Consider the following 12,552-nt stretch of genomic DNA (forward strand, 5'->3'; position numbering starts at 1 on the left):
GTACCAAGGAATGAAAATTAAAATCGTGTACATTACACCCAAGCATCGCAACGCTCGAGTTTCAACATACGGGTAACTAACTGTACTGAACTTTCTGAGTAAATTGAGGGCGCAATTGCAAACGATGGTGCTTAGCAAAATTTGATTGGCTAAATCTATGGCAGCCATCTTGGATGGTACACACACACAGTTCTGCGTATTTCGAAAATCGAATACATTGGGGTTAGCGCTCTAGTATTCTTATTATATCTCTATGGTACCATTGTTTAATAGCTCTATGGATGGTACACATACATAACTCTGCATTGCTGCGCCATCTTGTCAGCACTCTAGTTGTTTAATAGCTCTATGAGTAGGCCTAAGTACCATGGTGCCATGGATGGTACGGCGTTGCGACTAAACTTGTATAGGCTCATTCCCACAGCCGCTCAAATTTTTCATTTGACCCAATGTCAAAGGTTATATTTTATTTATTTGCGCCGAATGTAAATAATACGCCGAATGTAAATGCACCGAATGGTAAAAGAGCCGAACGTAATGGTAAAAGAGCCGAATGTAACTGCACCGAATTATGGTGAAAGGGCCGAATGAAAATGCGCCGAATGGTAAAAGAGCCGAACGTAATAGTAAAAGGGCCGAATGAAAATGCGCCGAATAGTAAAAGAGCCGAACGTAATGGTAAAAGGGCCAAATGAAAATGCGCCGAATGGTGAAAGAGCCGAACGTAATGGTAAAAGGGCCGAATGTAAATGCGCCGAATGGTAAAAGAGCCGAACGTAATGGTAAAAGGGCCGAATGTAAATGCGCCGAATGGTAAGCTGTTACCAAAGGCAGCGATGGCGTTCCATAACAGTCGGCTGTCCTTTATATTTTCACCTTTTTTAAGTTTGCATTCAAAAGGTACATTGCTGCACAGCAAACTGTCGGGGATATAGTACCTTCATATGACTACTCATACGTATACAACAGAAAAAAACGTCGCATGGAGATGTAAATGAAAAAACGATGTATTTCAGCAAGTATTAAAACATTTTAGTTTTATTTTAGGCCTTCTTCAAAATACCTATGCCTACAGCCAAAATAGTTTCATCCATGCCGACTTTCCGGTCGGTTAGCGTGAGTCCTGACAGAACTCTGCAGAAACTTCACATCGATCTTCCCATCGCGATGTAAAACAAAATGTCAGAAAACTTTTCTTTGACGCATGCGCATTTGCATAATTATCTACACACACACACACACACACACACACACACACACACACACTACACACAATAAAAAACAAAAGAAATGTGACTAAGAGTGATTACAAATGTTACTAAGAGTGATTACAATAGTTCCTATTGCATTATATGCATATGAACTAACGTTCCTATTGTATTACATGCATAGGAACTAAAAAGGAATACTGTATTAAAAGTTTTTACCGAAGTTTAATTATTAGGCTATACTATTTGAGTTTCATTTCCTTTATTCGTCCCGAAAAAAACATTTAACAAGAACAAAAACAACCGAGAAAGATTCCCAAAAGCAAACTGACTCGTTTTTATTCTTGAGTACGTTATGAGTTTATCAGACCGTTATTTGTTGCAAATCCCTGCTCACATGACAGTAAAAGGCAATGCGTTTACACATAATTGTCTTATTTAGGCCTATATTAATTTTCCCCATGATATGCATTTCTATTTTTTTACTCATCATTAATTGTTGGTAGGCCTACGGTATATTAGTAAATTTCGGTCATCCGTCGTCAAATTATACCTATAATGAAACCCTCAGTTTTATTCGTGTAGAATGTAAATGTGTTAGTGTATGCAATTTATTTATTATTAATCAATCAATTTAGGCATTTAGGCAAGAAGCTATAACTACGTGTTGTGATCGCACCTCTTCGGTGAGCGCCGCCGATTTATTCGGCAAGCGTTATACTGCAGGTTCATGAATAATTAAGTAGCAATCGAAATTGAATAATCATCCGTATAACGCTTACGGAAGCGATTTGTTCTTGTTGCAATCGACAAAATGGTTCTGCTGCCCTCTATAATATAAGCTATTCCATTATTTATATAGGGACAAAATTTCATAAGTGAAGAATACAGGTACGTTTAATTCTTTTTATTTTCTTAGACAAAAGCAAAAACTAACGACTTTTTGTAAAGGAAGAAAAAATAATAAGAAACACAAATTAATAAAGAAAAAAGCATTATAAATAATAGAATGGTATACACGTACATACACACAGAAAAAACTCAAAATTCCACCAAAAAATGTCCCTTTTAATTCACACGAAAAATAGGCATTTTTACAAGTATATATCGGGTGTGGCTCCGCTATACCTACCCAGGCCCTTTGCAATGAAATTTATGTACAATGCTTAGAAATTTACACTAGCTCAATAGATTGCTAAAAGCAAAAATCTGTCCATATGCTTTATGACAAAGAAAAGCTATATTCTTATACATTATTTATTTATAACAAATTTGAAGCATTTTCTATACTTTTCTTGGTCAGCAGTAGTTTTATACAAATCTGTAACAATACTAATAGAGCTTTCTACTCAATATCCTCTCATCTTTTAATATTTTTTTTCACACAATAAGTATAGGCTATATTTAAGGCACTGACGCAGGGTGAGAGATCCACAAAGTTCTTACACAATCAAGTATATTAGACAACATAAGACATCAATGAATATTAGGGTGATGATGAATCGATGGTGCAAATAAACAGTGATCATGCAATGGCTGTGGAAAGATACCACAAATACAAGATAGAGCACTCGCACAGAAAAATTGAGAAGGAAATTGGTCCAGACGTACGCGGCGCCCTTCTCTTTTTATAATGTAAGTTTTCTATACTTAGTTCAGATGTACAAGGCACCCTTCTGTTGTAAAGTATATCCAGACGCACACGGCGCCCTTCTTTTTTTCACTTATGGAGTTAAAATATGTCATACGATTCATGCTTTTGTGTCTGTTTTTTTCTTGTTTTACTATATTTATGCCTACTTGTTTGTATCTTATGGATAATGGCAACGATTTCAACCTCCGCAAAAAAAGGTTAGGTATTCACATTTGTGTAACGGTGACAGTTTTTTTAGATCCAGCCGTATGCGGCGCCCCATTGTTTGTATTCCCACTATGCATTTCGGTTTTTTTTTTTGTTGATAACTCTATCTTGTGTTTCTGGTATCTTTGGTAGTAGTAGTATTAGAAGTAGTTGTAGTAGTAGTAGTAGAAGTAGTCGTGTAAGTAGCAGTAGTGTGTTTCAGTTATTTTGTCATTGCAATTGAAAACGGAATATCAGCAGAACAAATCATTAGGTAATAACTATTAACATTTTCATCCGTTAAAACTGCATTAGCTCCGGTAAAATAATACCTTTAGTAACCAATGACAACCTATTTTGTTGGCAAACCTACCAATTAAAAATAAGAAACCATATCAAGTGAATTTTTCCAACAACATGTCGACAACGTGCAATCTACGATCAGAGCCTGCTCTTTCTTGAACTTAAAGTAAACCACTTACTTTTAAAAAATTATATAGAACAAAAACAAATTCACATTTTATATGTACTACAATTTCATATTTACACCATATGAACATCAGAAGTATCTTAAAACTGGTTCAAGATAAAAATGTAATAGGTTATTTTGACAACATGTATCAGCTATTGTTGTTTATCCCATTTGTATATGATAAACAACAATAACAATAGCGCAATAATAACAATATGAAACGACTATAGTAATAACTATAATAGTAAACAATTATAATTGTACAATAACATTAGATTACAATAACTATAGCCAATAAAATAATTCAATTAACCAATTACTTATAATTAATGCTGTTGTGACAACAACAAAACACATGTTTAAATTTTGAACTTTAACAAGCAAACCACATCACACATACATGACTGACTCATCAACCAATCACAGTCTCCCATTCACCTGAGGACTACGTACTATACAATGACATTTTTTAAATTCCTAAAATGGAAATTTTTAAAAATACTTTTAAAAGAAAACAACACTGAATTACACTAGACTGACAGAATTTAACTACTAAAGAAGTTAATGGAAAAAAATATCTATGCGAGAGTTATCAATCACAATCCTAGAGTTTAAATCTTTAAAATTATCTACATTCAATGTTTTGGTTTTTAAAAATGTATGCCGTCATTTGACAAAACCTGCTAGGGACACTAAAAACCCCCTAGCCTGGCAAAAAAATCTTATACCTTTCTAGAAAATGTCATAAATTTCAGAAATATTTTTGTTTTAAAAACTTCAGAATATTAAATTTTTGAAAATAATGGCAAAAATAATAAGAATTATAATGATAAATTATACATTAATAGAATAACAAAAAAAAATAGAATAATATAATAATAACTTACTTCAATATTCAGATTCTTATTTACAAGATAACACTTTATTATATCTCTGTCATCCAAAAATGTAAGCCCCAAAAAATAGACTATCGACAACATCTGGCTGAAACCAGACGAACATCTACATGCATCAATTGAGACAGCTGCTAACGAGGTAGAAGCAGCAGTTGCTACAGTGTCTCTACAAGCTGCCTTTGTTTTTTTTTTTTTTACAACACACTCTCTCACCTTGCAACAAAACAAAATCAAAATGTCCGACAACAACCAATTTCCTCTTATTACAACAGAACAACTTTGTTTACATAGAAATACAGTAAGGTTTTATGTTACATAACTTTGACATATACACATTAAATCATGATTGATAAAGCAAAAAAAAAAAAATAAACATTTCAGTAACCCTAGTGATCTCTCTGTAGCATGCCAGAGTACATATTATTGATACATCATAACTCATACAAATTAAATAAAGATTACTTTTGGTGAAGACCGCTATTAGGAAGTGAAAAATAATGGTCAATAATTACCAGATTATGAGGTCTCATTTTCTGGTAGTTCGCATTATTTTTCTTTTTTTTTAAACTTAAATTTGTAATGCGTGTAAACGCACACGTGTTTTTATGTGCATAAAAAAAACGCACATCAAATAGTTATTCTGGTTAACAAAATGGAGATCATGGCATCACCGACTGGACTTCTTATTTGAGAATAGAATATACAAGTCACTATCACCTGGTATAATAATTTGATTTATGATTGCTCATTAATATTCATTAATTAATTGTTTTACTCATCAATATTCATAGCTTAGCGAGTTTATCATAACCAAAGTTTAAATATTAAATGAGTTGTATTTATCACTATTCATGAGGATCTTCACCCATCAATAAAAATTCATAATGAAAGTTGTCACCAATGTATATTATGAAATGATTTTTGCTCAGCAATATCCATGGTATAGAATTTCACTCATTAGTATTCATAATTTAATCAGTTTTGCTTATAAATATTTATGAGCTTGCAATATACACGATACACAACGCCACACAGTTACGGTATTTGATACTTAAATATTCCATAATATACTGGATAAAGTACTTCATTGATACAAAATATATTCAATGTATTTTACTTTTAAGTAACAATTGTATTTTTCCAACTTGCAAATACTAAAAATAAACTGATCATTCCATTAAAAATTGAATGGAATATTTAATTAAGTACAATCATTTGATGCATGTATATGGCCGAATAGGTGCACAATTAGATGAAATATCACATTTAATATCAATTCAATCGTTTGCTAATGACCTACCCCTTATATAGGGAATCGTATATCTACTGCTTCTGAGTAACAAATTGATGGAATATATCGGCCCAATTATTGGTGACCGCAATTCGAGTGGGAGGAGACACATGATTTGCATGTGTGCTAGGCTGCGGAATCCTCAGATACAACTCATGATTTATTAATCAAGGGTGTTCTTTTTTTTCCTCAAAGGTAGAACCATAAAGACCATGGAAGACTTGGTAACACACACCTGCTACATTAGCTCTCTTTATAGAAGCAATTCACAATCTATGCCCTACATGTTATGTAGGGCATTGGGGTAAGTCTAAGGGACGTATGTATGTGTAAATGGGTCCAAATAGGAGTAGAACTGTCTATTACATGGTGTATTTTTGGCTATTTCTGTATGAGTATGTGTGTGTGTATAAATATATATGTGTCTATAAATACAAGATATATGCATGCAAATTCATATTAGGCTGAATCAGTATGCATGTTATTTTTTTTTTTTTTTTTTTTTTATTGTTTGTCCTGTACTGATAGTAATGATACGAGAAAACTGTCAGTAAATATTTGAGACGATAGAGATATACAAAATTGATCCCGCTCCTTAATTTGTTTTATATTGGCTTGTCATGTATACTTTATACAGGCTTATAGTATACTTTAAATTTCTGAATACAAATTGAGAAAAGAAAAGGGCATTATTAAGAAAATGTATCAATAGTAATCAAAGAATTTATGATAGAACAAGACTGAACCAAAAAAAGAACTTGTTCATTGAGTATTTTATCTTTTCATTTGATAAGCCTACTTTATCTAATGATTGGGGCTACGATGACAGAGGGTCATGACAGCGTTGCAGACAGCACGGAGCAGTTGTTGGTCGTTTATCTTGTTGTAACAAGACGGAGCACTCTCAAGGACCATGCTGACGTATGTATGTTTTGTACGGTGTGTCCTCATTTAACAATACAAGCATCCTCGGCCAGATGCTCTGAACAAGTCAACTGACAAGAATATTTTAGAGTTCATTAATTCCCGGAATTTGCATCACATCTTTATCATCATCATGATTATTAATCTTCGGCAACACGCAACTGGTATAATAAATCAGCCCTGACTAATTTTTATTTTATTTTCAATAAGAAAAGTTACTTAATCATCATTGTTATTGTTCTGGTATATTTGTGAGTTTAGTTATTTGATCATGCAATTAAAGTTCCTTGAGTCTTTAAAATAGGTAGAATATTAGGGTTCATTGATTCAAGGAATTGAAATACTTAATATTGAATTTGAAGTAAATTTCTTCGGGTTCTAATAAACCTTGTTTTTCGAAAGTAGTTTTCAATTACAATTCAATTTTCATCGCGGTGCGGTGCGATATCTTCGTGGTGACGAAAAATTAGGCTTTTTTTTTGCACAGGAACCTAAAAAAAATCAAGCCAAACGTCCACTAATTGAAAAATTATTGGACTGTCGGGGATAGGCAAATAACATTGGGAGTTGCAGTGATGACGTCACGATTGACTTATAATAATGATTAGTGATAAGCATTATGACAAGGTTGCATTTGACAAAATTACGGGATTTTCTAGGACTTTTTATACAGTATTAAATAATTATTATGATAATGACTGGTAATGATAATGATAGTGTGTGCTAATGATAATGATGAGCGATGATGATAAAGATCGGTGAAGAGCATTATGACAAGGTGGCGCTGATATAATTGTGGAATTACACAACTTTTTATTTAAATATTTATGGTCTTAAGAATTTGAACTATGAACCCAAAGTATATCAAGAAGCAGGTGATGACAATGATGCAGACACATGTTACCATTTTTACAAAACAATTATCTTAAAAGTTGTACGAAAGAAAAATAAAAATAATTTTAACGTATTATTCAGCATATTTTCATTATACATTGTAATTTGTGGACATAGTGAAAAACACAGATGCTAACAAACCTATTTGGCGCTCCTTTTATAGACATCTTACGTCATGGAGCAAATCTGTGAGGAGTTTACAAAAATATTGTATAGCATTTGCTAGTGCATCCAAGTTCTGGGGAAGCAATGGGTTTGGTCTTACTCTCTTCAAGTTTCCGAAAGAACACCGGCTTCACGTTCTGCGGTTTTTTTTGAAAAGTATCAAAAATAAGACCTCTTGAAACAGCCGTAAAGCTAAGGGGTACCTGGAGATTTTGCAGCATTGCTCTATGACACCCATGCCTCATTTACCCGGGATCGTTTGTGCGGTGGCGCATCACCACTGTGCATTGTGTGCAGACCCCGCTCATCAGCGTACGAAGGAGAAGACTGTCCATGGTGTGAACTGGCTGACGTAGTCTGCACGAGTAGACCGCCGTGTGAATGTAACTTCTTGTCCTTCGGTGGTGAGATTGGCTCGCATTTAATGTTCTGGTCATTTAGGTTCATGCCCTGGACTCCTGACCCAGCGCTGAAATATAGACAGTGCAATACAAACGTGAAATTACATGGCTTGAAATAAATGTGTGATTTATGAATGCTTCTAAGGAGAAGCATAACATCTAACTTTCAAAAAAACCATTTTCAGACATTTCATAAATTAAAACGACTAATATGTCACAAATGTCAAGTGAAATATTTTGTAAAAGAATAACAGGGGGAAATTAGTAAGGCAGTATGCAGTAATTTAAATACATAAACTTTAGTACAAAGATCAATCTTTAATGTCAAATGTAAATATCATTATTATTTGTAATATATATCAATATTGGTGATATTTGATTTTCATTTTAAATTGACGTTCATTAATAATATCATCTTTCTAATGTGCTGCTTGTAGACTAAAATTTACAAGGCTTAGAGAGTGGAGATATTAAAAATTATCTGAAGGCAACCAAGGCCTCAAAGATGAGAAAGATAATCCTGTGCCAATACAGGCTTTGTTCCCAAGTACCTGGGATTGAAAAAGAAGCATGTCCACTACAATTAGGGTTTGTATAATTGTCTTACATCCAATAGCCTGTACTACAGTATGTATTAAAATTTAATGAGGGGCGCTTTTTCGAGGGAGACGTTTATTCAAGGGAAGCACTTATTATTTTTTCTAGTGTAAAATTGATACATGTATACTCAAATAAATGTCCCTTAATATCACTATTAATGTGGAACTACAATATTACTACCAACAGTGTTATTGCATGATCCTAAAGACTTATTTATCCCAATCAGCTTTTACTGCTAGAATGTGTTGAGAATGATGTTTCTTCTATTAGTCTTGTTTAAAGTCATTTCGGGGGTGTTTGTTCGAGGGAGACATTTATTCAAAATGAGGCTCTGGAGGGGGAGTTCATTCGGGGGAGGGGGAGGGAGAGCGTGTATTCAATGCAATATGTTTGTAGAGGATACGTTATCTAAAAAAACAAAACAGTAAATATGACTAAACATTATTGGAAGTACATATTAAAATTTAGGAATAATAAGACTGTTCGATTTAGGGTCTGTCAGAGGCCAGGCTTCAGTCATAGCCATACAACAGGATGCACATCCTCATATACCAATTCATCTCGACTCTAAAATATATCCTAGTAACCACTGACAATCAGCAGGCCTTATGCCATGAAAAATCATGTGAACTAAATAAACGCTATTTAAACTCAATCATCTCAACTACAGGAAAACAGGTGATATTAATCATTGCAAAATTATTTTGTGTTGAAATATTTTAAACCTTCCTCAGACATTCTATTAAAAATTAATTGCTCCAAGTTAAAATGATTAATTATAAGTTATCAACTTCTAATATGACACAGGGCAATATTTACCAAGAAAATCCTAGTCCATATGTATGACCAGTATTATTTATGTAAATTAACAGATAGATACTTTTGCACATTTTTGGAATGTCAGAATGTGTTCCAATTATTATTATTTTAATGCAACATTTAAAATGCTTAGGTATGCTTTGGTATATAAGTACAATTTATAAAATCACATCTTGTGTTTCAATACCAGCTGTTACAGAATGTGACAGTCATGTTTGTTCCATATTGTCTAACTGCATATATTCACCTAAAGGTTGACCGAAAATGCGGCTGTGAGCTACTTATTCCTAAATGAAGTTCTTGATTTGGCCTGATTTCCCAAATTAACCCATATCAAATCATCTGTTAGTATTACTGTAAGCTAAGTTTGTCTTATATTTTGGTATTGTAAATTAGATAAAATAAATCAATAAAATTGATACTAATTTTTTAAAATTATATGATGTATTGTAATGATAAATAAAGTTTATATACCTAGAGCAGCAAAACATTATAAAGTAATAAAAAAAAACTGAACTAAAGGTAATATTTATCTCTTTATTATTATTATTTGGGAACATATTAAGCATTCAGTACAATAACACATCAGGTAGGGCAAAAAATAATTTGATGGGCCATTGGAATAGCATTGCAGTTCCTGCTGTTACTTATGGGATCCGATTCATCACTAGCCACAAGCTCGGTGGTCTAGTGGTTAGGACACCAGGCTAGTTATCTGGAGGTCGTGGATTCGATTCCCACCTGAATCACTTGCAAGATTTTTTTTTTGCAAGTATTTGGGAATGTACTGAGCATTCAGTACAATAACACGTCAGGTTGGGCGAAAACATCATTCGTAATATTTACCTTGCAATAGTGTCAATACCTTTCAAACTAAAGAAATGTTAAACAATTAGGGTAAATCATGGAGGTCTGACTGACTTACTGATTTTATATTAATATGATGATTGTTTTCTTATTGATTTTGAAATTAAATTCTTACAGTGGATGATGAGAGATTCCTGCTGCTTGGACAGCAGCAGTCAGAGGTCCCTGCTGATGATGCGGAGAATGTTGCCAATTGGTAATGTTCATCTGCTGGCCATCAAAACTGCTCTGCATGTGTGCTATGTTTGCACTATTCAGTGGAAACTCCCCTCCTATCAACAACAAAAATACATCTTAAAGTGAGTTAATCTATTTGGCTAAAATAAGAAAAGAAATTAAAACATTAACAAATAAGTATATTAAACTGTTATAAGCATTAAACACAAATTAGGGCCTTGTCAATATAAAATTTAGACCATATATGGGCATGGTGATGTAATATTAACACTAAAAAATGGGCAACATATGTGGCAAAGACAAGCCAAACCAGTCACTCATTGCAAATCCTGTTTTGGAGAAATGGCCAAAACATGCTGAAATGTTAAAATTTAGGAAATTTATTTTATTGGACTAAACTAACCTTTACATATCTATACATCATGCTATGCTGTTATTTTCCCCATTTTCAATATTAAAACAACAATTTCTAATGATTTGTTGATGGTTTCTGCCTAAGAAATGCCTGAAATCGTAAACTAAGCTGATTTCTCAAATATTTTTCTTTAAACAGCTGTATTTTTAAACTCCTGTAACGTCATAACTAAATGTCGGATTTAAATGATTCCTTTACCATTTTATAGCTCTCATTTTATTGTTTAACCCTGTATTAATAATTAAAAATTGCTTTTTGCGACGGGTGACTGGTTTGGCTTGCGACGGGTGACTGGTTATGCCACATCACATCCATAGTATCATACTTAATAGTTTTAATAGCATGGAACACTTAAATTGGTTTAATTTACCTGCTTGGTATGCCGTTGCCATGGCTGATGGATAGTTCGGTGCTCCCTGTGGGTTGCTAGGGGTTGCTAAAGAAACTGTTGGTGTTGCTAGATCATTTAATTGTCCCTGTAATGAGAGAAAAAATGAGAGAAAATAAATATAAATAAAATTACAAACTGTTAACAACACATATTCATTGCACAATGGGGGACTATTCGTAAATCCATTACTTTTATCATTGATCACCTTTCCTTCGACTATTGAAAATTTTCTACAAAAACTGACAGAATAAAGTTAGAATCAGTGTTCCGTGTCCATGTGTACTTGAGAAGAAGCTGGCAATACACCAAAAAATTATTGAAAATAAATACAAACGAATGCCATTGCCAAAAGTATTCATGTGTTTTACACAGTGATTCTAGTTTAAAGTCATCTTAAATGCCAAATGTGAAGCATAATTGATTAAGAGTCATTTGGAATTTGAGAAGAATCTGAAGAAACAGACGACCCTATGTTGCGAGCTCTACAACTACTAATTAACAAGGGGAAGGAGGGAAAAAATAAGTCATTGATACTATAGTATTTGTCATCTACTTTATTACTGTACAGTACAATAAATTTCCTTGTAACTTGTATTAGTCTAGTTGGCCTTTGAAAATGAGAAAGTCTAAAAAATTTAAGTGAACCACAAGGTACATGTATCACTGTATATTTCTTCAGGTAATTATAGCCTTTGCCTGAAGATGTTCTCTGTGTGAATAAATACTTGTGGTTAAAATATAGTGTGTTATTCTAAGAAGTGTTGTCATCATCATATTTTATATTTTGATAGCTACCCACACTATTTTATATAGTGTATGGTTGTGGGTATATTTAGATGACATTCTAAAAAAAGTTAAACCACCAATCTGGCAAACACTCATTATTGATTTCATACAGATGACACACCTTGTAATCAACCCATATTAAAAATGTTAAATCACTAAGAGGTGAATGTTTTACTGAGATTGATAAAATAAGTTGGTTTATGCCGATACAAAGCAGGCAAAATTGGTCTGAATCTAGCACATGAGGGAGTGCTTTTTACAAAAATAGCTCAGTGTGCTACCAGTTGCGTGGAGAAAATAAATGTTATGATAAGCTTGTTATAGCACCCCCTGGGAAAGCTTGCTTTGAGATAGTTTTGCAGCAGTACTGTCAGCAAAATGGACATTCAAAATTAAAAAGTAATGT

General features: G+C 33.3%; 1 protein-coding gene across 2 annotated transcripts in view; it reads right to left on the bottom strand.

Moving 5' to 3' along the window:
* Nucleotides 1-2,255: 2,255 nt before the first annotated feature.
* LOC117120875 (myocyte-specific enhancer factor 2C-like) overlaps nt 2,256-12,552 on the bottom strand; it is a gene marked incomplete at its 5' end in the record, with an annotated part of 47,502 nt that continues 37,205 nt past the window's right edge. For both annotated transcript variants that reach the window (XM_033265974.1, XM_033265973.1), the window contains 3 exon segments: nt 2,256-8,159; nt 10,493-10,649; nt 11,340-11,445. In XM_033265974.1, coding sequence (XP_033121865.1) covers nt 7,916-8,159; nt 10,493-10,649; nt 11,340-11,445 — 507 coding nt within the window.

The sequence above is a fragment of the Anneissia japonica genome, unplaced genomic scaffold (genome assembly GCF_011630105.1).
Source record: "Anneissia japonica isolate Jap-2015-1 unplaced genomic scaffold, ASM1163010v1 scaffold287965_len1858130_cov191, whole genome shotgun sequence".
Taxonomy (NCBI): domain Eukaryota; kingdom Metazoa; phylum Echinodermata; class Crinoidea; order Comatulida; family Comatulidae; genus Anneissia; species Anneissia japonica.